The sequence below is a fragment of the Macaca fascicularis genome, chromosome 12 (assembly GCF_037993035.2).
Source record: "Macaca fascicularis isolate 582-1 chromosome 12, T2T-MFA8v1.1".
Taxonomy (NCBI): domain Eukaryota; kingdom Metazoa; phylum Chordata; class Mammalia; order Primates; family Cercopithecidae; genus Macaca; species Macaca fascicularis.
This window is the reverse complement of record NC_088386.1, coordinates 61,880,001-61,907,786: the sequence shown is the minus strand read 5'-3', so window position 1 is coordinate 61,907,786 and position 27,786 is coordinate 61,880,001. Positions and strand designations below refer to the sequence as shown.

General features: G+C 34.1%; 1 protein-coding gene and 1 pseudogene across 2 annotated transcripts in view; one reads left to right on the top strand and one right to left on the bottom strand.

Moving 5' to 3' along the window:
• Window positions 1–27,786, top strand: part of SCN9A (sodium voltage-gated channel alpha subunit 9) — a 180,466-nt gene that overhangs the window by 46,414 nt on the left and 106,266 nt on the right. The window contains exons 2-5 of one of the 2 annotated variants that reach the window (XM_005573366.5): window positions 23,290–23,597; window positions 26,237–26,355; window positions 26,712–26,801; window positions 27,395–27,523. In XM_005573366.5, the coding sequence (XP_005573423.3) occupies window positions 23,340–23,597; window positions 26,237–26,355; window positions 26,712–26,801; window positions 27,395–27,523 (596 nt within the window). In that variant the 5' untranslated portion in view covers window positions 23,290–23,339. Of the gene's footprint in view, window positions 1–23,289; window positions 23,598–26,236; window positions 26,356–26,674; window positions 26,802–27,394; window positions 27,524–27,786 lie in introns of those variants that run through there. The other variant, XM_005573368.5, reaches the window with a different exon arrangement.
• On the bottom strand, window positions 17,545–18,789 carry LOC102123018 (L-lactate dehydrogenase B chain pseudogene; annotated as a pseudogene).

Sequence of the window (27,786 nt, the reverse complement as noted above, 5' to 3'; positions counted from 1 at the left end):
TACCTATGAGTGAGAACGTGCGGTGTTTGGTTTTCTGTTCTTGAGATAGTTTGCTGAGAATGATGGTTTCTAGCTGCATCCATGTCCCTACAAAGGACACAAACAGGAACACTTTTACACTGTTGGTGGGATTGTAAACTAGTTCAACCATTATGGAAAACAGTATGGCGATTCCTCAAGGATCTAGAACTAGATGTACCATATGACCCAGCCATCCCATTACTGGGTATATACCCAAAGGATTAGAAATCATGCTGCTATAAAGACACATGCACACGTATGTTCATTGTGGCACAATTCACAATAGCAAAGACTTGGAATCAACCCAAAGGTCCATCAGTGACAGACTGGATTAAGAAAATGTGGCACATATGTACCATGGAACACTATGCAGCCATAAAAAAGGATGAGTTTGTCATGAGTATATTTTGAAACGGATTTTACCCTTGAAGAATTTGATCTTTTAATGAAACAGGAGAAATTATATGTACTCAAAGAAGGGAATAAAAATTCATTGCAACGTTCTTTTTTGTCAGTGGAAAACATTTTTAAAAGTTGTAGATCAAAATATGCAATCTAATCCTGAAAAATAAAAAAGAAAAACAAGTTATGTCATGAAATATGGTATTGTGTTCTTTAGCAAAAGAGCAAGTCCCAGAGTTAACTCTAAGTCAATACATGTTCAGAAGTCCAGCTTTTAAGGCTAATATTGAACATGTTCAGTAAGCTGGACTTATAAGTTGGACTTCACAACGTTCTCATTAATGAATGTTCAAAGGAGTAAAGAGAAAAGTTGAGTGTGACCACTATGGAAGAGATGGTACATTGTAGGTGGAACATAGACTCTAACTACAAGGAATTTTATAAGCCAACTCTGCAAAACAAGGAGCTGTTAATGAAAGCCAATCATCGAGGAAATTTTCAGAAAAGAAATCTGTAATTTACGTGCTGATCATTTATTTTAGATAAACAATGAGTAAATGTTAAGATTAAGACTGTTCTGTAAATATGTTTCCATTTATCTCAGAATGCATATAGACCATTATAAATAATGCAAATTTAACTGACTGTGTATTCTTTTTGCTAACTCTGGTAACTCCACCTGGAGGTAAGGAAGAATTATCTTGTTGAGGACCACTGGTTTAGACCAAGATAAAATATTATAGCATTCTTACAATTATTATTTAATCACTTTATTATACTATTTATATTTCTTAAAATATATTATTGCATTTGCCATATTTTCTTGAGGACAAAAATATTTTGAAATGTAATAAAAAAAGAAAATTTAATTTTAAAATATTTTAGAGTATTGAAAGTTTGTTTTATTGTAGCAAGTTAGCATCATCAAGTTGCTTATTGAAGGCTTATGGTCCTGCAAGATTAAATAATGGGCTTGGTTTTGTTATATTTACATCTGTGATTTCATTTTTAAAAACTGAGAATAATAGTGTAGAAGATATAAAAGCAGTATGTATATTTAAAGTGAATTTTAAGGATGGACTCAGTCCATAACAAAAGTTTTTGACTGTGGATATTGCAGAAATATTATTAATAAAGATAATGAGCAAAATCATATCTATTTTATAATATAAGAAGTAATGTGATAGGAATAATGTTGAAATGAATTCTGCATTTACAGACTGCATTATGTTTCTTTTAAATTACTACTTCTGAGGTCAAGTGATTAATTTTCAGGTAATTCGGAAGAAATGCTTTAATCACTTAGCAAAACTGCCATAGCCAAAAGGAGCTTGTTTTGAGCATAACCTAGTTCCCACAAAGTGAGTCAAAAGTAATTTCTCATATTAAGCAAGGATATTGATTACAAACAAGAGAAACAAACACTGGCTGTCCCAACCAAATGGAGATTTATTAGAAGTTGTTGGGTGCTCATGCATTCATTGGAAGGCTTTGGGAAGCTAGAGCAGCTGTATAGGAAAATGAGCTGACAAAAGGGAAATCTGGAGGCTATTTGGCAGACCCAGCTGGCTAGAACTACTGGTCACTGCTGCCACACAGGACTCTACCATAGCTGTACATAGACCCAGCACAAGGGAATTTCAATAAAACCTTCCTTTATTTGGCATCTTTCACCAAGTTCAAAGTAAAGGGCAAGAGAATCCATTTGAATAAGCTTAGGAGATGGTGGCCTCACCACAATAACAGGAGTGGAATGGAAATACAGTCACTTTAGTCACTTTAGCTTTCCATGGCAAGTGTCAGGGCTCTGACTTCCATCACCACTACACACAATGGGAAATACCTGTTCATCCTAGATAAGAAGAAAGATTGGATGTTGGATAGAAAAAAAAAGTAGACATATAATTTAGATTATATCATATGACATTCTTTGTCATTTTTGACTTTTTGTATTAAAATAGTGATGGAAAATTAGTGGAATATGAAACAAAAGTCACAAGGATGAGCAATAAAATCAACAGAAATTATATTAACATTGAACAAGGAACTATAACAAAGTTTTATCATACCAGAAACAAAAGTAGAAAGTATTATTTCTCAAAGAAGAAGACATGCATCTCTTGTAGCACTATTAAATAAATTATTGGATAGTGTAATCGTCCAGTGTATAAAGAAGAGTGAATCATATGAATACATTGAGGAAAAATGTTAGGATGTCTTGCTTATTTGCCATAAAATGGCCAAATACATTGAGATAACGAACTCTTCATACGTCACTACATTGAGGATGTTGATAACACAGTGGTTGGGTGTTATCGATTTAGAGTATGTAAGATTAGCTTCTGAATAAGGACGCTGTACAGGCTCTGATATCTTACAACTCATATATGAAAGAAACTTGATGGAGGTGTTCCCAAATTTGACAGTAATACTGAAAATTTACATGCCATTACCAAAAACAAGTTGTAAAACTCAGAGAAATTTGCTCAACTATCAGTAATGAACATACACACACTACAATAAGTTGTGGAAAAGAAAGACTAAATTTTTCTGTTTTCTCCATTACAAAATTGATACAATGTAAAGGGAAGATCAAAGAGAATGAAGCCAAAAATCAAGGGAAAGTCCTAAAGAAATGTGCTAAGGAGTAAATTAATAAAATTTTGGAATTTATGGTATTGGTTAGTTATTTTTAATACAGAGGCAACTTATTTAATTTTTGTCCTCACTTTTAATAAACATTCACTTTTCTATTAATTTGTCTTTTGTACCTAATTTGTACTTGTATGTTGCATTTTTTCTCAACCTCCTCCCCCAGTTGTGTAAGCCACAAGTCCATAAAACCTGGATCTGTTTTTAGGCTACAGTGGGTTAGATCAGGGGTTCCCAACCCCTGGGCCACTGACAGATACTGGTCTATGGCCTGTTAGGAACCAGGCCGCACAGCAGGAGGTGAGCAGCAGCCCAGTGAACATTACCACCTGAGCTCTGCCTCCTGTCAGATCAGCCTTGGCATTAGATTCTCAGAAAAGTGCAAGCTCTATTGTGAACTGCACATGTGAGGGATCTAAGTTGCACACTCCTTATGAGAATCTAACTAATGGCTGATCATCTGAAGTGGAATAGTTTTGTCCCAAAACCTACCTACTGCCCTGGAAAAATTGTCTTCCATGAAACCAGTCATTGGTGCCAAGAAGGTTGGGGACTGCTGGATTGCCAGGTGTTATCACTAAGAGAGCAAATAGGTAAAATGTCTGGTAATATACATTTGAATATTAGGCAGTAGTTAGAAGTACAGATTAGATGTACTTAGAACAACATGAATGCTATAAGTACTTTAAATCATAGTGCTTAGTAAATAAAAACAAACAATGAGAAAATTTATGTAAATTAGAGATTCATGTGTACAATATTCAATTTTCAAGAAAACAAAGATGTTCATAAACACATTATAATGGTTGCTAAGCATGGGAATGAGAAACAGGTAGAGTGGCAGAGAATGGGATATGGGGGCAATGGAGAAAAAATATTAATAAAAGGAGGCTTTGCATGGCCAGTGACAACAAAGGGCCATGAACTGGGAATTTAACCCTGAACTTGAGGTTAAAAAAATCTAGAATGCAGGAACTTTCGTTGCTATAATCCACAATACAAGTAAATTATGATTTAACATTGAGAAGGAAAATAAGCTTTGTGCATACTTTTAAATTTTAAATTAGAATAGTTTGAAGATTATACAAATACAGGAATAGAAAATTTAGAGAGTTTATGAAGCTATATATTTCAAATTCCATGGAAGGACAAAGCCAAATATGATTTTTTGTTGTTGTTGCTTTGGAAAAGTTGAGAGGAAGTGAGGACAATCAGACTTGATGACAAAGTCAAAAATGAAGGAGACAGCTCCTGGATCATAGCAAACTATTAACATGAGAGGGAGGAATTGTAGGAGATATATGTCATAGTACAGACCAGCAAATTTCTACTCGTCTTCCCTCCCTGACCAAAATCTTTCTTCCTAAGTCCTAGTTAGGTGCCTTTTCTGTGTGTTCTCATTGCTCTCACATAGTTGGTGCATTGTAATTGTTTACCTGCTGGTTTTCCCCAACAGACTGTAAGCCCTAGAGGACAAGGATCAAGGCCGTCTAGTTTGTATTGTGTCCCCAGCACCTGGTACCTTAAAAATATTTGTTGCTCTTACCTCCAAACAACAACAACCCCCCCCCCACAACAACAAACAACAAAAATGGGTAACAATGTGAGATGGTAGATATGTTAATTTTCTTTACTGTGGTAACCTTTTTTACTATCTATATGTATCCAATAACATCATGTTGTATACCTTAAATATACACAATAAAATGCATTTAAAAATATCTGTTGAAGAGCAAGTAAAATGAAATGAACATATTAAAGAGATATCAGTATAATATTTCACACATGTGACCATTATTTGTATAACTTGCTGCGGGGGTAAACCTTAAAATCAAGATTACCTTTATTTTGTTTTGGTAATTTGAACAGTAAGGAACTTATTATATTTAGGCATTTTTTGCTTTAATCTTTTGTAGTTTAATAAAGAAAAATTTCCAAAATGTATTCTGTTAATTCTGATAGCATGCTATTATGATGGCATTTTAAACAACTAATACAAATAATAATGATGCAGATAATCAATTTAACTGATGGCTGGTCACTTAAGATCACTTTCTAATTTTCAGTTATTATAGGGTCTTTCAAAATAAGGCTACTTTTGTAAAAAATAATTTTATACTATATTGTACATTAAAGGAATTCATAGACAGTGTTTTCTACACAACAGAGAAAAAAATTTATCTAAACCTGAGAGCAATTACTTTAGCAATTAAAACCACTCAAATGTTGTAGACTAAAATAATTGAAAGTCAAAATAAGATTAATGGAAATATAGTTTTCATATACAAATAATGGTAAGGGATTCAAGAAAATAAAAATTGGACTTAATGCATTTTATCCTATATAGTTTTAAAAACCATAAAACATAATCCTTATTGCATTGTGTAGTCCTTTTTCACCTTTGTAGGGTTCATTTTTCCTTATATGCAAACAGACGCCTATTCTGATATTCTTCATTTCTTGCTGCATCTCTATTCTATTTGTTTAGGATCTTTTCCTTCTGCCTAAATATTTCATTTAGTGTATATTTTAGTACAATGATTAATTCTCTTAACTTGAGTTTTCAGAAAAAGAAGTTTTTAAAGACATTTTACATTCATCTTTTTAACTTTAAGGATAACATACTTAAATAAAAATGCATATATCATGTTCTCACTTGTAAGTGAGACACATAGAGGGGAACAACACACACTGGAGCCTTTCAAAGAGGGTAGAGGGTGGGAGGAGGCAGAAGATAAGGAAAAATAACCAATGAGTACTAGGCCTAATACCTGGGTGATGAAATAAACTGTGAAACAAACCCTCATGACACAAGTTTACCTATGTAACAAAACTGCACTTGTACCCCTGAACTTAAAATAAAAGTTAAAAAAATGCATATATACTAAAAATATAGTTTGATAAATTCTTCACAAATGAAACAAACCATGTAACCAATACTGGGATGAAAACACAGAATTCCTTCACTCTAGAATAATATTTTCACTCTCTCTGATGTTCTAGGGTGTCAGGGACTACAAAGGCTACAAAACCAAATGACAGGTCTGCTTTATTCCAAGCAATGTTACAGGCTAAAGATACACTGCCTGTAGGATTTCATATTCTTAAAAGTTCCCAGATACATAAAATTATACTAATTAGTTAAATGAAGCTGTGTATTTATGGACAATAGTTAAATTGTGACCCAGATGAGTGTACCTAGCCCCTTGTTAGAGAAAGCTCCTTAGTATCCATGAGGTATGAAGGATATCTAAGAGTTATCAGGGCTAGAGGTCTGGGGACAGTTATCCTGGCTCATGCAAGTCTTTTAGTGAAATGGCCTGGACAAATTCATAGTGAAGATAGGCAGTCAATTGATAAGATTATATTATATTTGACTTTATTTCTAATAAGATTGTAAAAAAAAAACTATATTATAAAGTTAAAAGCAAATTGAGGTGTAGTGAGGAAAGAGAGGATTGTACAGATTCATAATTGCTGGCTCAATTCCAGTGTTTTTACTCTACTTAAGTGTATAGATTTGGTTAAATTTTTAAATTTCAGGTAACAAAACAAATAATATGGTAATTACTGAAATCCCTAAAAACCATTGTTTTTACTGAATCTAGACTAGGGGAAGAGTAAGATAAAGCAACATAAGTAGAATGTTGGCAATTTTAAAAACTGTGCCAGGTACAGTGGTTGACGCCTGTCACCCCAGCACTTTGGGAGGCCAAGGAGGGCAGATCACTTGAGCCCAGGAGTTCAAGACCAGCCTGGACAACATAGTGAGACCTTGTCTCTACAAAAAATGTTTTAAAAAATTAACCCAGCATGGTGGCACGCACTTGTAGTCCCAGCTACTCGGGAATGTGGGAGGTCGCTTGAGTGCACAAGGACGATGTTGCAGTGAGCCGTGATCGCAGTACTGCACTGCAGCCTGGGTGACAGAGTGAGACCTTATGTTTATAAGAAAATTTGTACCTTTCAAAAATTATAAACTCAAACTTTCTGCCCATGTTACAGCTGGCTCCCTCTGTGGTATAAATAGAATATTAAATATTGTGTTTATTTTTATCAAAATAAGGCAGAAATTCTCAAGACAGAAAATGAAAATTTTGTAAAGGGGTTTCACAGACCTTTCATTGAATATTAAATGCAATGCTAAACAATATTTGAAGATAACCCATAGTGGTCCTAGTCTTCAGCCTGAAGTCAAGAATCTTTAGTTATCTGAATATTCTCAAGCTCCAAGACTTATTAGGATGCTATTTAAGCAAGGTGCAGGATTTCCAAACACTAGTGATTAATGTATGAATTCTGCTTACTATAGCACTGCTGTGCAGCCGCAAAATCTTTCAGAAATGCTTACAATAACTATGGCTTACTTTGATAAAGAATATTCACTAGGATGGTTAGTCTAATATACTCTCATAAAAAAGGAAAAGTATTATGAGGTGGTGCCGGGACCTTGGGTCCTATTTGGCAATTTCTCCAAGGATCTCTCAAAGATAAGATCATCATATAGCTAAGCTTGCCTAGAACAGTCCGAGGTCATTCCTGCTGTCTTGGTATTTTCTGTATTGTGTAGCATTTATTCTTGACAAAAAATCCTGGCTTGGAACATAAATGCTATAGACATCTTGCCAAGCATTGAATCAAATTTATAAGTGTAACCCTGACAGCTAGGGTAGAGCTGTCTATTTCCTTCCTCCAAAGATGTTATCAGGTATTTAGATTAGTAAAATGAGAAACTACTGAGATGCCCTTATATTATAATTCAAGGAGCAGATAGGAATGGATATAGACTTGGTTTAAGTATTATTTTCCCCCATATTCTCCAGATTCAATCGTTTCACACCTTTGACTTTCTTATCTAAACTGTAGAGCTATTCAGTGACTAAATTGCACTTCTTATTGTCTTTGAATGTTTCAGCTTTATCTTGTTACTGACATATATATTTTTCATTATCTTGATATTTCACTTATTAAATCTGAGGCTAGGTGTAGGAAGGACACCAATATTTTCTTGGTGCCAAGACATAGAACAGAGTTTCCAGATCCATCTGGAAATTTTTCTGTTTTCATGGGAGAGGGCCTATAAGAGTTCATACTGGAAGGGAACATTGCCTCTCTCATCTCTCCTGATGACATATTTCTCTTTTATCATGGATTTCTTATGTTATGAATAGATAAGTTATGAAGGTGATATTACTGAACATAGGAGAGTAATTTAAAATATTATTGACAAAAGGGGTTTTTGTAGTTATAAGCCAGGGTTAAGTGTATCCTTGTCAGCCAGAGTGGAGCTGTATTTTTGTCTTGCTCTGATGTTATCAGGTGTTCAGAGCTCAGTAAAATGAGAACTTCAGAGTCAAATACATTTCTTTTATCTCTATGTTACCTCACAGTTCCTAAAGTAACACAGAAATCAAAAGGCAGCCTTTTGTACCTTAACAGCATCATGAAGATGGATATGTAATCAAGCTTCAATTTAACAACTTAAGAGATATTTAGTATGCTTACCACGGTCGAGGGAGTTAAATTGTACTTATTCTAAAAGAAAATACACACAGAATCCCTCATAAGTGTATTTTTTTTTAGCCTATTATAAGAAGACATAATGACTCTCAAGTATAATTAGGACTCAGACATTGTGACTCCAGGTTAGTTCTATGTTTATAAGTTGTAAGCTCACTCCTGACCCAGGAGAGTGCATTTATAGAAAATTATCCTCCCAAACATGATTACTTTAAGAAAACTGATCGGCATTTCTAATAGATCTCCTATTGATCAAAGCAATGTTATTTTGTACTGTGTAAACTATATTTTTAATGTATTAATTGTAATTCATTTTAATTAAAAGTGTTTCAAATTCATAAGTCTATTATCACTTAGGTATATTATAGATAATACAGATAATGGCAATGCATTTACTTGATAAATTCAAATTCGCTGAGATATTATTACCTTTATTTAGTATTAGAATAATTCTACACCTATGATTTCCTTTTGTTTAAATAAACTTTTGTCTTGGAATAGATTTATGGAAAAATGGAGCAGATAGTAAGGAGAGTTTCAATATACCCTGCATCCAGTTTCCCCTATTATTAACAACTTATGCTAGTATAGTGCATTTGTCACAATTAATAAAACCATATGATACATCATTTTCATTAACAAATGCCCTTACCCTATTCAGAGTTCCTTAGTTTTTCACTAATTTCCTTTTTCTCTTTCAAGATCTCACCCAGGCTACCACATTACATTTAACCGTCATACTATCACATCACCTTAGGCACCTCTAGGCTGTGGCAATTTCTCAGGCTTTCCTTGTTTTTGATGATGTCGATAATTTGAATGAGTATAGGTTAGGTATTTTGTAGAATGTTCTTGAATTGGGATTTGTCTGATATTTTTCTCATGATTAGATTAAGGCTATAAGTTTTGGGAAGGAAGATCACATATTTAAAATGCCATTCTCATCACGTAATATCAGTGGAACACATTAACGATATGAGTTATCGTTGTTGATGTTAACTATGATTTAAAGATACTTTTGAGGTTCTCATGTTCTGATTCTATGGTGCCTTGAGAATGCTTTAAAAATGAATGGTACTTCAGTCAAAATTTTACCTGCAGGAGAAAATCATTATGTATTTCTAGAGAAGTGACATTTTCAAAGCAGTGTTTCATTTGGCAACAGTTAGCATCAATAAAAATGTATTTTTTATTTATCTTTACATTTGTCCACTGTCTTAAATAATTTATACTGACTCAATCTCATTCAGATTTTGGCAGATCTTCAAAATGATTAATTGGACCAATCTAAAATAAATAAATAAATTTATTTTGAGATTGAGTCCCGCTCTGTGGCTCAGGCTGGAGTACAGTGGCACGATCTTGGCTCACTGCAACCTTCGCCTCCTGAGTTCAAGTAATTCTCCTGTTTCGGCCTCCTGAGTAGCTGAGATTGCAAGCACCCGTCAGCATGCCTGGCTAATTTTTGTAATTTTATCGATATAGGATACAAGTTATTTACAGGTAAGAGGCGCAGTGATGGAATGCAAAACACAGCCTGAAATTATTATAGAGTTGTGAACGTGTAGCGTGTAGTATTTTCCTGCTCCTTGAAATAAGAAAATATCATATCATAGTCTCTCTAATCAAGATTAAAGAAACAAAAAATTAAACACTACTTGCTTTCTACAAGAAATGTCAAAAGTTATCAAAGGAAACCTACTCTTTAAAGGAATTATCTGGCAGATATTTTTAAGAGAATAACTTATTCTCTTAAATAAACATAGCTTTCATATATAAGATAAACATTAATTATTACAAGAGCACAACACATTACAAAATTATATGGACATAATATGCACATACTCTACCCGAGCCACAATAGAGCTGGCACTCTGAAACTAATAAATCATTCGTGAACTGCAGTTTAGAGTATTTAGAACCTGTTATGTGGCCAAGAAGGTAATAGAGGCCACTGAGACCTTTTCCAGTCTAATATAATATAATGGGCATAACTCACATTTTTCCCTTTTAGTTATTAGGTAAAAATTAGTGTTGGTGTTTCCTTCAGTGATTTTTAGGGGATTTACAATTTTTACTGTGAACACCTAGGGGAAACGCGCTTCCCACCTCATCCTATAGATTTTCCCTATGTGAAGGGTTTTCATAGAAACTTGGGGAAGAAAGGAAGTCCCCCAAATAATTTTCCTGATGTCTGCTTCCAGTATTTGACTTCAAGAATACTGTTTTCCAAGTAGTATGTTCAGAGCCATACCAGGCACATAGAGTCTCTAAAACTCTAGAGAGATTGTAATATTTCTTTGTTTGAAGGAAAGAATCATTCTTGTGTTCTGTTCAGGGACTATATTAATGATATTTAAATGTTTCTCAGAAGATAAATCAAGTGTTGGAATTTATTTGCTTTTGACCCTGTTCAGCAATATTCAATGAATAAAAAAGAAAAAAGTCTTAATGATAGTTCCTGAGCCACATAACTTTGTCTAATTAAAAAATATTTTGCAAGTCTTCATATAAAGTTCAAAACAACAAAGGTGATATGGTGGGAATTTTCTTAAGAAAGGAATTTCTGCAGCACCCAATCCTTTGAGCAATCAACATTCATTCTAGAGATACTTTTGTATTGTTTAAAATTACATTTTACAAAATAACTAATGTCCTAAATGCCTCAACATTTTTAGAATCAGAAAAGTTGCTTAACTGCGATGTCCAAGATCACTTAGCCAGTAATTGGTGAATCCAACATTGAAAACCCAGGCTTTCTAGCTCCCGGACTTGTCCTTGACTCACTACTCTAAACTAAATCTCTGTTTAATATTACATGCACATATGAAATGTTTCATGTTTAAAAGGCTAATACATTCCTATAAATGGAAATATCCTCATTTAATATAATTAATATATTTTTAATTATGGAAGCATGATGAAATTATCCAAAGCAATGAATTAAAATAAAAGGATGAGACAAGTTAATAATCTTACAAGCTCCATGTATACATGTTCATTATGTGGAAAACTCTTCCTGTTAAGCACTTCATATACAGTTAACCATCACAATCTAAACCACTCTTCAGAGCATGATTATTAACTCAATTTTTCTAACTAGGAATCTTAGGCTCAGAGAGGTTATGTCATCTCCACAGGGTCAACAGCTCTAAAATGTGGAGCACAAATTGTAATGGGAAAGGCCGGGATGATTATTGAGCTGTGAGCCACTGAAACCAGTGTGAATTGTTCTGTACTGAATAGAAGTACACTTCAAGATATATACTATAACTGTTGCTGAAGGATTTTACTCATTTTACATTGGATCAAATGGAAATTGAGCTGTATATTAAAGATTTTACAAAAGCTCCAAATTAAGAAGAAACTATACAAACTCATATAAAATGAAAATTTATTTTTTAAAACATGTTTTCTAAGTAGGGTTTCATAAAGTGATACAAATTTTTAGTTATTAGGCTGATAAAATAAATCTATTTCTTTTAGTATCTTTGTCCTTTCTTTTTGAATGTTGTTATACATTCCTGAAAGTTGGAAGATCAGCATTTTAAAATAAATGCTGGGAAAGACCTAATGTAACTCTGGATTATTTTACAGCATCAATAGTTCTTCCTTCTTGCTTATTGCTTAACAACAGGTTGTCTGAGGACGCTTTAGAGCTGACAGGTTTGGAGGATGAGGGATGAGTATGAGCAAAACTCTGAGGAGGAGCACTGCATGCCTCAAAAGAACTTGGAGAGAATAAGAGATACCAAAAAATAAAAGTAAAAATAAAGATTTTGCCAGGCTATAATTGGAATGAAGTAATAGAAGTGACATGAATGATGCTTAAAATGTTGAGAATTAAAAGTAAATATTAAAACATTGAAGAACTTTTTTTTTTCACTTATAGCTGGGAGTATGCTAAAGGATCGAGGGTATTTTTATTATACTCTTATCCCTCTTTTTCTTACCCTTTTTGGTTTATCATCTTCCTTCTCTCCTTCAACCTCTGTTTTTTTCATTCAGTTTTTCCCCTCATTCCAACTCTTCTTTCTTTAATTGAACATAATGGAGATTCGGAGTTCAAAATGTGTGTTGTTTCTATTGAATTGATTATTTATTGATTATTTATTGATTTTGAGACAGGGTCTCACTCTGTCATCCAAGCTGCAGTGCAGCGGTGCGATCATGGCTCACTGCAGACTCAACCTCCCCAGGCTCAGGTGATCCTCCCACCTTAGCTACTCTCGAGCAGCTGGGACTACAGGCACAAAGCTCCATGCCCGGCTAATTTTTGTACTTTTTGTAGAGACAGGGTTTCACTGTGTTGCCCAAATTGTTCTTGAACTCCTGCCCTCAAGTGATTCACCCTCCTTGGCCTCTGAAAATGTTGGAATTACAGGCACGAACCACTGTGCCTGGCCTATAGAATGGAATTTATTTTTATCCTTTCCAATTTTAAAATGGATAACTTCAAAGTTGTGTATTTTACGTTCATTGTCTTCAAACCAAACAAAATCCAAAAACTTTTCTACTTTTTAAATTGAATTTTCTATCTGTTTTTGAATAATAAAACCTGGTCATTAATTTATGTGTACTCATCTGATGTTTTTTATTTAACATAATCAAGTGGAGGGTTTGCATTAATATTTTATGCTTTTTAAAAGTAGACATATTTATGCTCTTCCCTAAAACTTTTATTTCAGCATTACTTAGATAAGCCCTGGCAGCTGTGTTTTTTTAAGTTACACAGATGATTTTTTTTTTTATATACCCTGGTCAATAGCCACAGTGGAATATACTTTCATTCTGATATATACACTCTTGACAACCATAGGGACAAATGATACTTAACTGCATTTTTTATATTACCTAACATAAGTGAAAGAGATTTTAAAACAGTAGTATTTAGGAAAACAGCAGATAATAAGACATTAATTTTGTGTTATGGGTTACTGGTATTAAGTATCATGTAATGTCCACATCTCAAAGCTCATTATGGAAGAATTGGTGTCAGATAACAGGAAGATTGATATTGTTGAAAACCATGCATTCAGCAAGGCAGCCATAGGTAGCACCCAATGAAGTGTTCAGTATTCATCCAAGTAGAGAAAGTAGAAGACACAATCTTTACCGTAACTTTGAGTGTTTGCAGTGTGTCAGATGGTCCCTTGAAGAAGAAATATTAATAAAATGAATTGCAAATTGTCTCCAATTTACCTGAAAGAGATCAAAATAATGTGTCTAAATATACGGTGTTTGAGAGGTGTAGAGTCAGTCCATATTTTTCAAGCCCAATGAACGTAACAGAACAGTTTCTACTTAAGCAGGTGTTTGTTGGTTTCTTTGGCTCAAGAGAGAGGTATAATATCTTCTATTTCACAGCTTTTTAATCATAATAATAACTATTATAAAATTAACAAATGCACATGGTAACTAATTCAAACAATTTTTGCTTTATCCCTGTAAAGCCATTCTCTGGGGAATAATCACTTCCTGCTTTTTTTAAAAAAAGTGTTTCTGATATTTTCCTTTTTATCTCTAAATAATATGATTATGTCTCATTTTTTATTTCATCAACTTATGTAATGTTGTCTAACTTTCTAATTTGAAAATGAGGAATTTATTTTATTTATGTAAACTTTTCTCTTTCTTCTCCATTCTCAAATTCCAAGCAGTTACATTTTTATTTCTAAGAAATTCTATTGGTTGGATTTATACCTTTAAATAGAATATACCTGAAACTCCATTTCTTGTTACTCGAACGTTAGCCGGGATGCACTGCCTGCCTTCAATGTAAGATAACGGGTCAGCTCTCCAACTTTTCCCTCACCTCTAATCCCCCTTTACCTCTCAATTTTTGTAAGCTATTCCATTACTTTTACATTGAAAATATTTAACACATATATGTGTAGATCTTGTCTTTGTGTAAATAAAGTTCTATAATTGTACTTACATTTTATATATGCTTTGGTAATTGACCCATTTGTGAGATGATTAACTGATACAATTTAACAAATTATAATTATGTAAGTATTTTTCATTTTAAAACAAGTAATATGGTTTGATCTAGAGAAGAATTTAAACCTCTCATTCAACCTCTGCTACTTGAAGAACACATCAAACTCAAGTAGATTCTCTGCTTCAATTCTACCAGTTGTTCAAGTTCATGCTATATTTTGAATTGATTCCTATTTGGATAATACAGCTGTTTATGCTTTCTGAAGAAACAAATTCGCTTTGCTTTTATTCACATTATTTGCAAAACAGTCTTGTATTCTGTGTGCTTTAGAAGTACTTTTTTTTTTTTTTTGCTCTACCTTAATGCAAAGTAACTGAAAAGAAAGATAAAAAGTAGTTAAATTTTGAATTTTCTTACATCTAGAAATACGTTTTATTTGCCATCACACTAGATAACAGGTTGTCTGATAATAGAATTTGATTCAAAATATTTTCTCTCATCACACTGAAAGCGTTGATTGTGTTCTAGTGTCAATTATGGCTAAGGAAATTTTAATGGCAATCTAATTTTCATTCTTTTTAGTTAGTTATCTTATTTTTGGAAGCTTACAAAATCTTGTTTCTATTATTAATGCTCTAAACTTTCACAAGAATGGAACTTTTAAATTGATCTTCTTTTGTACTTTTAGCCTGATGACTCTCCGTGAATTTTCTGCTATTACTTTGTTTGTTATTTCCTATCTACTATTTGCTGCTCTCTTGAGACTGATGTTGAACAACATGGATTGTTCTATATCTTCTAAGTTTTATTTTGAGTTTTATTTTGTACTTTTTTAATTTTAAAAATTATTCTAAAAGATGTAGAAAAATCTAAGATATAGAACTCCATGAATTTTTACACATACATATATTCCCATGTAACCATCACATAGATCAAGGTATAGAACATTTCTAGTACTTGAGAATGTTCACTTATGCCCCATTCTGGTAAAGTGTACCTTTTGGGTAAAGTGAAAGTTAACTACAATTATGAATCCTCCTTTTCAGCAAGCATTCTACTGAAATTTTTGTTTTCACAAAGCATGACCTTTACCCAGAATTGATGTTGTTTTTGGTAGCCTATATATATATATATTTTTTTTTTAACAAAGGATACTTCGTCTCCTCAAATTTCTCTAGGAATACTAACTTTAACTTCTCAATATCCCCCAATGTTTGGGTTTTTTTTTTTTCTAAAGTTATAAGTTTGATCTGTTCATCTTAGTCTTTCAATTTTATGTTTGGTAGATCTTCATTACCAATTTATTATTGATTGTCTATTAATATTTATGGAAGAAAGGCCAGGTTGCTGTTGGCCAGGTTTGCATTAGTCTTTATATAGGTCTGTTTCCCAGATAAATCCTCTCTTGAAAGAGAGGGATGACTGAAAGGTCTGCGTACGTACATGCATGGTGTATTGATAAGCAGGCTACATTTTAGGATGTATGGATGAGGAGTAGGCAAGGGAGTCACTTTTCCCTTGACTCCACCCTGATTCTAGCTAAAATGGACATAGATACCCTGGGAGTCCTACCTGAATTAATGCATATATTATCCTTTTGGTGATAGCTTGGAGATAAACCACTCTGCTACATATTTAATATAGAGAAGGAAGTGGGAAAGTGTTTTCTGCAACATTATTGAATAATCCATGGATTAATCAACTTGTTTTCTGATCTATATCACATATTTGTCATAGAAATCTGTGACTTCTTTGCTAGAAAGAAATTCTAACGTTCTCAGATGAGTATTCCAGACTGTAGCTTCTGCTTTGATCTCCTCACTAGGGTAATCTTATGATTTATGAAAACTTATTTTGTCTTCCTCTGGTTTTTAGTGATATTATTAAATGCTTCCCTACTGTACATCTTTGTTTTTACTGCAATGGAAATTTGAAGACCAGAGAGTGTGATAAACACATGGGATAAGACCATTGTCATGAACTGGGAGCTGACATTGCTTTGACTGGAAAAATGTGTGAAGAAAAATAGACAGATGCTAGATAGACAAATACATGATATGATATTTGGACAGACATAGATCCATAGATTGATAAACATAGATAAGACATATCTATATATGTGTGTCTGCATACATAGAAAATAAGAAAGAGTTCAGAATAAATATTTCCATATTGGTTTTAACTATAGGAAATCTTAGATACAAGAATAACACATCCATTTTTTGATTTTAGTACTTGCCTAAGTATTCTCTAATATGAGATTAATGGTGAGTGTGTAAGACAGTAATGAGAAAACAAAAGTATTACCTTTATATGCAACATTGGGATTTCATTCTAAAGAAGGTACAATCATAACAATGTTAATAAAAAGTGGAAATGTGGCAATATATTTTTCAAAATTGTAAATTAAACATGACAAGAATAAATATTGATTGATTTCATTAACTATATAAAATTAGGCCAAATAATTTTAAATGATTTTTTTTAAAGTATATTTTCTTCTGGATAGAAAAACATGACATTTTCATTGTACAAATTTGAAAAGTAAAGTATAAAGAAATTCATAAATATAATCCTTAATCTCTTAACTAGGGCTAACCTTTGTTAAATGCATTGTGTATATAATTTCAATTTAATATCATTTAAAAATTGTTATTAATTTACATCTATCTGTGTGTATAACCTACATTCCACTTATTATGCTTATAATATTTTTATAATTCATTTAATTCATTAAATAGTCTCTGAAAGCTCTCTTTCAAAGCTGCTCAGTATTTCATTATACACTCATTTCTTCATTTAGTGTAACCCTTACTGTTAGGGTAAGGGTTTGGATTGATTATAATTTTTCAATGTTACAAAAACTTTGTAGTAAATATCTTTATACATGTTAGAGGACACCTGAGATTATTGTCTTTGAATAAATTCCTAGAAGGAAAATTATTTGCCAATAAAAATGAATTCACATATTTAAGTTTTTTTTTTTTTTACACTACAATAGTTAATTTTATTTGTTCAAGAGCTCATATTGCAAGCATTAAACCAAGCATAGGCTTTGATTCTATGAGCCGAAATTCACATATTGAAGAAGATCAAAGCAAACTGTGATCCATGTACACAGATGAAAACTAAAGGCTCAGAGTTAATAACATTGTAGTTTTTAAATTTCTATAGCCTAGAGCCCAGTAGTTACAGGTCTTTTAGGTCCTTCTGGATGTCCCACAGGGTATGCGCACTTTTCTTGAGCTGAGCAACTTCATCATCCTTTAGCTTCTGGTTGATAACGCTGGTTAATCCTCGGGCATTGAGGATACACGGAAGGCTCAGGAAGACTTCATTCTCGATGCCATACATCCCCTTTACCATTGTTGACACGGGATGAATCCTGGATAGATTTTTCAACATGGATTCAATAAGATCAGCCACACTTAATCCAATAGCCCAGTTGGTATATCCTTTTAGCTTGATGACTTCATAGGCACTTTCAACCACCATCTTATGCACTTCCTTCCAATTTTCACTATCATTGTCCGTTCCCATTTCTGGATTCAATTCCTGGAGAGAAACACCTGCCACATTCACGCCACTCCATACAGCCACGCTTGAGTCACCATGTTCCCCCAAAATCCATCCATGGCAGCTGCTGGGATGAATGCCAAGTTTTTCAGCCATAAGGTAGCGAAATCTAGCAGAATCCAGATTACATCCACTTCCAATCACGCGGTGTTTGGGTAATCCACTTAGTTTCCAGGTAACATATATAAGAATGTCCACTGGGTTGGAAACCACAATTATGATGCAATCAGGACTGTACTTGACGATCTGAGGAATAATGAATTTGAAGACATTAACATTTCTCTGCACCAGATGGAGCCGACTCTCCCCTTCTTGCTGACGGACTCCTGCAGTTACCACTATAATCTTGGAATTGGCAGTCACAGAATAATCTTTATCTGCCACGATTTTAGGCGTCTGAAGAAATAAGCTCCCATGCTGCAGATCCATCATTTCTCCTTTAAGCTTATCTTCCAAAACATCCACAAGAGCAAGTTCATCAGCCAGAGACTTTCCCAGAATGCTGATAGCACACGCCATACCAACTTGTCCAACACCCACCACAGTGATCTTATTGTTTGGGACTGTTGCCTCTTCTTCCACAACTGGTGCAATGAGTTTTTCCTTAAGAGTTGCCATTTTGCACAGGAGGGAGAAGGCGCTGGAGACCTCAGTAACAGCAGTGCGGAGAAGACAATGTCCATATTTAAGGTTTTTGATAGATATTACAAAATTACCCTCAAAAAGTCTGTACACATTATTTATTACTGTCATCCAGACAGGCGACAGTGATTTCCCCTATATCCTCTCTAATATCACTATTACTTTTGTTAAAATCTTTGCTAATGTAATAGGCCAAATTTGATTCCCCATGTTTATTTTAGTATTTGTTTCTTTGATTACTAGAGAGGTTTGATATAGTTACAAGTGTTTATTAATCATTTGTATTTTTAGGTAATTATGTTATTTACTAAATTTTGTATTATGAGATCTATTATTTTAATATCTTTATTCATTAAAGAAAAAGCACTTCATCTGCCATTTGTATTATACTTTTCTTTTTATTTTGTGGATGCTTTCCACTTTTAAAAACCTTCATTCTTATGAGATTAAATCTAGCATTCTTTTTCTTTTTAGATTGTGCCTTTGGTGTAATGCTTTACAAGTCCTCTCTACTCTCACATTATATAAGTATTCATTGTCACTTTTTTAAGAATTTTTGAGCTTTATTTTTCCATTTAAATAGTTACTCCACCAGAAATCGCAAATCTTAAACTAAATACCGGACTGATGAAAACTCCTGTGGCCTGTTTATCCAGAAGACTAAGGGAAGAGGAAAGAAGTTGTGGTCACACGTAGGTCCTCCCTCATCATTGCATATTCTTTGTGTGTGTTGGTGAAGTGTGAGGCTCCATTTTTACTTATGTTGCCCTCTGTCACCCTGTCAGCCCATCATCTTGCCACCCCACTGGCCCTGTACAATAACTTCCAAGCAAACTCAGATGCCAACTAAAGCTGCTCTTCTTCAAAGCTATAAAACTAGTAAAATGAAAGGAAGTTTCACCTCTCCAAACTAGAGGATGAGGATGAAATCTGATCAAGGTCTCTTCAACTTATATTTCACAGACCATGATGTTAAGCAGGTTCTTAGTGTCTTCCTTTAATTTAGCTTGATCAGGGAAATATTGCCCATGCATGGTACCACTAGCATTGACCACCCTTTGCCTCTGCTTTTTGTATAAACTTTAGTCATTCTGGAGCTGTGTTGAGCATGTGCATGGGGGTCAGTAGAGACAGAGACAGAGGAGAATAGGAATATTGGAAGAGTCGAACTGATAATGGGCATCGGAGTTCACAACATCTGTGTACCTAGATTTTTCTCAAATAATTATTGAAAGAGGTGGTACCCTCCAGTTGAATGCAGAATCTACCAAAACACCAGTTATTCAAGCCAATTTTTCTTCAAGAGCCACGTTATGTCTACACTGAAAGTGTAGTGAGGCAAGTTATCCCAACCTCTCACCTTTATGATTTTCAAAAGTGTTGAGGAATCCCCAAAGCACAAGTGGCAACTGCTTTGATTTGATTCATTGATTTGTTTCCATTTTACTAAATCTCTTCCTATTCTGAGGACAATTTTCACATATTTTATAATCCAAAATTATTAATGCATATTCATAGTAGTTTTATTGAGGTATAATTTACACACCATAAAAATCACCATTTTAAAGTGTACCACTCAGTGGTTTTTCGTATGTTCAGGAAGGTATGCAACCATCATAATTACGTAATTTTAGAATATTTTTATCACCCCCAAAGAAGTCCCATACTCTTTAACCGTTAACCACATAACCATCAATAGTCACTTCCTATTACACCTAGCCTCTGAAAAAAAAAATACTCTACATTTTGTTTCTGGGGATTTGCCTACTCTGGACATTTCATAAGATGGAATCATATAATATGTGACCTTTTGGCTCTGTGTTCCTTCACAGGGTTTTCATCACATCCATGTTGTAACATGTACCTATACTTCATTTGTTTTTATTGCTAAATATTAATTCAGTGTGTGAATATCCCACGTTTTTATCCATTTATTCATTGGTGAGTAATTAGGTTGTGTTTACTTTCTGGCTACTATGAATAATGCTGCTGAACATTCATGTAAACCTTCTTGTGTGGACATATGTTTTAAATTCCCTTGAGTCTGTACCTAGTAGTGGAATTGCCAAGTCATAACTTACTCTTTACCTTTCAGAATCATCCTACTTTTGAATGTGTACATGCAGTGTCCCTTATTTTTCACTACATTCTTTAAAAAACTTTATGTTAACTTTGGTTTCCAACAAAATACAGGCATAGTTCATTTTATGGGGCTTTGCTTTATTGCACTTCAAGATACTGCATTTCTTACAAGTTGAAGGTTTGTGGCAACCCTGCATTGAGCAAGTCTGTCAGCATAATTTTTTCAACAGCATGTGCTCACTTCATGCATCTGTGTCACACTGTGGCAATTCTCACAATATTTCAAACTTTGTAATTGCTATTATTTATTATTACTATGTATGTTATGGTGATCTATGATCAGTGATCTTTGTTGTTACTATGGTAATTGTTTTGGGGTGCTATGAACCACATCCACATAAGACAGCAAACAATCATTAAATGTCATGTGTTCTGTTTCAGCATTCCTATCTCTCTCCCTTTCCTCCGGCTTCCCTGTTCCCTGACACATAGCAATATTAAAATTAGCTCAATTAGTAACCTATTCCCATCCCTAATGTTCCAGTAAAGGAAGAGTTGTGCATTTCTCACTTTAAATCAGAAGCTGAAATGATTAAGCTTAGTGAGGAGGGCATGTTGAAAGCCAAGACAGGCCAAAAGCTAAGCCTCTTGCACTAAATGCTTAGCCAAGTTGTGAATGCAAAGTAAACATTCTTGAAGGAAATCAAATGTACTACTCCAGTGAACACACGAATGATAAGAAAACAAAACAGCCTTATTGCAAATATAGAAAAAGTTTTAGTGATTGAGATAGAAGATCAAACCAGCCACAACATTTCCTTAAGCCAAAGCCTAATCTAGAGCAAGGCCATAACTCTCCAATTATATGAAGGCTGAGAGGTGAAGAAGCTGAAAAAAAAAGTTCAAAGCTGGCAGACGGTACTCCATGAGGTTGAAGTAAATAAGCCATTGCCATAAGATAAAAGTGCAAGGTGAAACAGCAAGTGCCGATGCTGAAGATGCAGCAAGTTATTCAGAAGATCTAGCTAAGATCATTGATAAGAGTGGTTACATTAAAAAACAGATTTTCAATGTAGGTCTAACAGCCTTCTACTAGAAGAATATATTATAGCTAGAAAGGAGAAAACAATGCCTAGGTTCAAAGCTTCAAAGAATAGGCTGACTCTCTTGTTAGGGGAGAATGCAGTTGGTGACTTTAAATTGAAGCAAATGCTTATTTATCATTCAGAAAATCTTAGAATTATATTATTATTCAGAAAATTAAACAAAAATTATATTATTTAATTATTCAGAAAATCTCTTATGGATTATACTAAATCTACTCTGCCTGTGCTCTATAAATAGAACAAAGCCTGGATGACAGCATATCTGTTTACAGTGTGGTTTATTAAATATTTTAGGCCCATCCTTGATACCTACAGCTCAGGAAAAAAAAAAAAAAGATTTCTTTCAAAATATCACTGCCTATTGACAATGTGCCTGGTCACTCAAGAGTTCTAACAGAGATGTACAAGGGCGTTCATGTTATTTTCATGTCTGCTAACCCTATCCATTCTGTAGCCTATGGGCCAAAGAGTAATTTCAACTTTTAAGTCTTATTATTTAATAAATACATTTTATAAGACTATAGCTGCCATAGATAGTGAGTCCTCTGATGGGTCTGGGCAAAGTAAATTGAAAACTTCTGGAAAGGATTCACCATTCTATATGTTATTAGACCATTAATGATTTGTGGGAGGAGGGCAATATACAAACATTAATAGGAAATTGGAATGAGTTGATTCCAACTCTCGTGGATGACCATGAGGGGTTTAAGACCTCAGTGAGGAAAAGAACTGCAGATGTGGGGGAAATAGCAAGAGAATTAGAATTAGAGGTGGAGCCTAAAATTGTGACTAATTTGCTGTAATCTTGTGGTAACTTGAATGTATGAGGAGTTGCTTCTGATTGATAAGCAGAGAAAGTGGGTTCTTGAGATGGAATCTTCTCCTGGTCAAGATGTTATGAACATTATTGAAATGACAGCAAAGGATTTAGAATATTACATAAGTTTAGTTGATAAAGCAGAGTCATGCTGGAGAGTGGTGCTACCAAAGGCATTATCATAAAGACTTTGAAAAGAGGAAAGTTGAGTTGAATTGCCCCAAAGGTAAATATAGATGAAAAGAAGGGGAATTTAGGAAAATTTATTCAGGAAATTGTCATTTTTTCCTTTAAAGCTGTGAAGTGTAAACTTCAAATTTCTGAGTATAAACCTGGTTAGAAGGCATAAAAAATAAGTCCGGCCTATTGCCTGACACATAGTAGTCCCTTAACAAGCTGATAAGTCTATGAACATGTTACCTTTTGTGGTCAAAACTAAAAATCTGTTTATGTTGTTATTATTATTTTTTAATGTGCCTTTCTTGGCAGGCAAATAGTTAAGTCTTAATTTCTTTGTTTCCATCCAGGCCTCTTATGTGAGGAGCTGAAGAGGAATTAAAATATACAGGATGAAAAGATGGCAATGTTGCCTCCCCCAGGACCTCAGAGCTTTGTCCACTTCACAAAACAGTCTCTTGCCCTCATTGAACAACGCATTGCTGAAAGAAAATCAAAGGAACCCAAAGAAGAAAAGAAAGACGACGATGAAGAAGCCCCAAAGCCAAGCAGCGACTTGGAAGCTGGCAAACAGCTGCCCTTCATCTATGGGGACATTCCTCCCGGCATGGTGTCAGAGCCCCTGGAGGACCTGGACCCCTACTATGCAGACAAAAAAGTGAGTTTATTTTGACTTCAGTGGTCGGTTTCTGTTGACTTCCTTCTGTATAAAAATTATTTTAAATTGAGATTAGTGAAATTTAGTGAATAACTATATCATGATGAGAATGTTAAATTAAATATATATAGAGGATATTCAGAATATGTACTTTTTCAAATTTTACATTGAAACTGGTTCTGGCATTGGCATACTACTTTTAATTTTTTTTTACATCTTTCAAAATTGTTTAGTATAATGTTTAGTATAACATAGTATACATTGTTTAGTATAATTGTTTGGCATAACTTTTTTGGACATGACACAGTAATCTGCCAAATTTTATAGTCATACCTATTTTTTCCTGCTAATAATTAACTCTCGTGTGTATGCAGACCCAAAAATCACTTAAACGTTTTTAATGCAAATGAAAATTGCTAATTTCAATTTTAAAACACCAACCTAATTCTTTTTATTAAAATTTCAAGTACAAGGTAACTTGATCTTGCCAAAACAATGTAGTAGGTTGTGATTTTTCATGTTAGCTCAGATGACCTCTGGTTTATAAAGTCTCCCTGGTAATTTTGACAGTCATGTGACCCTGTTCCCTCTTCACTCTCATTCTTCCCCGTTTATATATTTCTGTATGATATCTGTCACATCTTGCCTTAAGTAGAGTTACTTTGTTCTTTTCATTTTTCTAGGAAGTACCTTGAATAAAAAACTCATGCCATATTTTTGTTCAAACTCCTTTTCATTACCTGTTATGATATAGTTTCTCACTAAATATGTATTAGTTCCTTTTTTTTTTTTTTGGAGACAGAGTCTCGCTCTGTCGCCCAGGCTGGAGTGCAGTGGCGATCTTGGCTCACTTTAAGCTCCGCCTCCCGGGTTCACGCCATTCTCCGGCCTCAGCCTCCCAAGTAGCTGGGACGACAGGCGCCCACCACCACGCCCGGTTAATTTTGTTTTTGTATTTTTAGTAGAGACGGGGTTTCACCATGTCAGCCAGGATGGTCTGGATCTCCTGACCTTGGGATCTGCCCGCCTCGGCCTCCCAAAGTGCTAGGATTACAGGCGTGAGCCACCGCGCCCGGCCGTATTCCTCCATTTTTACACTGCTATAAAGAACTACCTGAGACTGTGTAATTTACAAAGAAAAGAGATTTAATTTGCTCACAGTTCTGAATGGCAGAGGAGGCCTCAGGAAACCTACAATCATGTTTTAAGGCAAAGGGGAAGCAAGGCACATCTTATATGGTTCAGGAGAGAAAGAGGAAGGAAGTGCCACACTTTTAAACCCATCAGGTCTGGTGAGAACTCACTCACTATCCTGAGAACAGCACTGGGGAAACCGCCCCCATGATCCAATCTCTTCCCCCCAGGCCCCTCCCCTGACACGTGGGGATTACAATTCAAAATGAGATTTGGGCGGGGACACAGAGCCAAATCATGTAAATACAATTGCAGAAAGAATGGATGAATAATTTTTTAAAAATACAGTGTACTGAGATTTAAGACAAAAAGGGTTGTACTTGAGGACTAGGTATTAATTTTAAAATAATTTTCGATGTAAAAGTGAATTTTACATTAAATTGTATTTAGATATAACTGATATAGTGAAAGGGAACAGGGAAATAAAAAGATACCTGAAAATAATAGACTCTGGTTTGTTTTCTTGAGAGAATACTGCCACATTCAAATAAAAAGCCTGACTCACAAACTTACCTCCCGAATACAGTGAGAAATGCTTATTGCCTGAAACCTACTGATAACCCTATATAAAACTTAGAAAATCAGTGTTTCTCAGATAACACAAGTCATCTCCCTGCCAATGGGAGAAAAATGAGGCAGGGATTTGAACTTTGTCTTTCTGATTTCTAAGCCAATGCTTTAGGTTGTTTTAATATTTTGTGATTACTGCTATTTGTTTTTATTTCTTAACTGAATACTAAAGCTATGGAAAAGGACACTTGTTATGGAATGGCTACAATAACATTTCAAGAATATTTGCTTCTATTCATGTCATTTTTTAAATTACCATGGTTAGTAAGTGAGGAATCCCCTTAATTTAAGTCCCTTTTAAGAGCTAATATTAGTATTATAACTAAAATAAAGAAATTGAACTCAGTGATTGGAAGGATTTCTTCCAACTCTGACATTCCTTAAACTTAGGAAAATATTTTTTGAAAGAACTCATATTTTGGAACACGTGCTGCTAACCATGACAATTGCCAGCAAGTATTAAAATTCTCAAGGTTTTATGATAAAAATGATAGAGATAGCTAGTTTCTATTTGTCTTTCTTAAAATGCAATGTAATGGAAGGGAAAGAAGTTGTGCTTTAAAATAACTTCAATAGCCACAGTTATTGTTACTGTTGAAAGAAAGTGAAAAATATAAAATACAGTATTTTGAAAGTTCTAAGTAATACATGCTAACAAATAGCTCAATTTTAAAATTTACTATGAAGAAATGGACTTGGAATTCATTGGCCGAGGTGACATTGATAGACCATTGATGACATTGGAACCACATTGCTGGTCTGATGGCAGTGTTTCTTCAATATCACACTGCCATGTAGAAAGGTAAACTGCTGATATTGATGTGAAAAATTGATGTTTTGGATTCTCAATTTCATCCTGTTTTCTTTTTCTGCAGACTTTCATAGTATTGAACAAAGGGAAAACAATCTTCCGTTTCAATGCCACACCTGCTTTATATATGCTTTCTCCTTTCAGTCCTCTAAGAAGAATATCTATTAAGATTTTAGTACACTCATATCCTTTTCAAAATGATTACATCCAGTGTTACTTCATGATGTGATTTTTGCGATTTTATTCAAATATAGATGTTACACCTTTTGCACCTTGAAAGACTCTGGTTTTAGTTTATTAATTTCAATATTATTAATATAATTTGTCATGGGTCTCAAAGAAGACTGGGAGAGTGGAAATATTAAGATTTTAGGATATGTTACTCTTATTTATTACTTTCTTGTTCAAAGAGACAAAATAGTCTACAAGCTCATTTAGAATTTTTTTCCAAGGAAAAGTTGTAAGCATGTCAACAAGTGTCATCCTCAAATATTTCAAATTCACACTGTCATCTCTTTTTTTCCTTGATTCTAAGCTACCTTATTCAGCATGCTCATCATGTGCACTATTCTGACAAACTGCATATTTATGACCATGAGTAACCCACCGGACTGGACCAAAAATGTCGAGTAAGTCGGTATAAGTACATTTTAATATAGTTTTCGTATTATCATTTCATCCTTTCCTTTTCCTGCTAGGAAGTTATTGCATTTATAAAGATGGGGAATCTTTATCTTCCCATGTTATATGCTTGCTTTTCTTTCATTCTTTATCTCCTCTATGGTATTAACCTGCCAGATTAGAAAAATTAGATGCTGCAGTGTTTTCTAGAAGAATGAACTTGTCAGATGCTTCATCCTGTTCTTAAACATGTTACATATATTTTATTCTTGGGTGTATGTTTTATAATTATATGGATGTATTTTTAAATAATTGTTTTGGTGAATTTTTGATAGAAGCAATGTAGGAATTTTTTAGGCAGGTCTGAGACCTATATTCTTAGTTATTTCAAGTACCTCTTCTTTCTGGGAGTGTTTCTGATACTGACATTTTAACATTTTCTGGATAGACCTATTATAGTTTAATAGGGTGTGTCCGTAAACCAACAGCCAGCCTCCAATATGTGTCTTCCATTGGTTAATTAGAGAAAATCAATTATAAGGATTTACATGGTGGTTGTATTCTTTTCACATCTAGTATCCCAATGGAATCTTGTGTTTAGGTACACTTTTACTGGAATATATACTTTTGAATCACTTGTAAAAATCCTTGCAAGAGGCTTCTGTGTAGGAGAATTCACTTTTCTTCGTGACCCGTGGAACTGGCTGGATTTTGTCGTCATTGTTTTTGCGTAAGTACTTTCAGCTTTTTGAAATGGCAAACTTATGAAAATCTCAGACAGCACAGTGTTCCAATAAGAGCAAACATCAGGGTTTGCTCCAACATGGAATGTCTATACTTAAAGGAAACTGGAAACTATATGAAAGCTAGTCATTGATAGGCAAATACTAAATTTTTCAAAAAGACTATCTCCCACGCAGAGGTATGTGACATCATTAAGATTGATTATCCTCCTCCATGCTCAGCACTTGGATGGATAGTCTATGCAGAGAC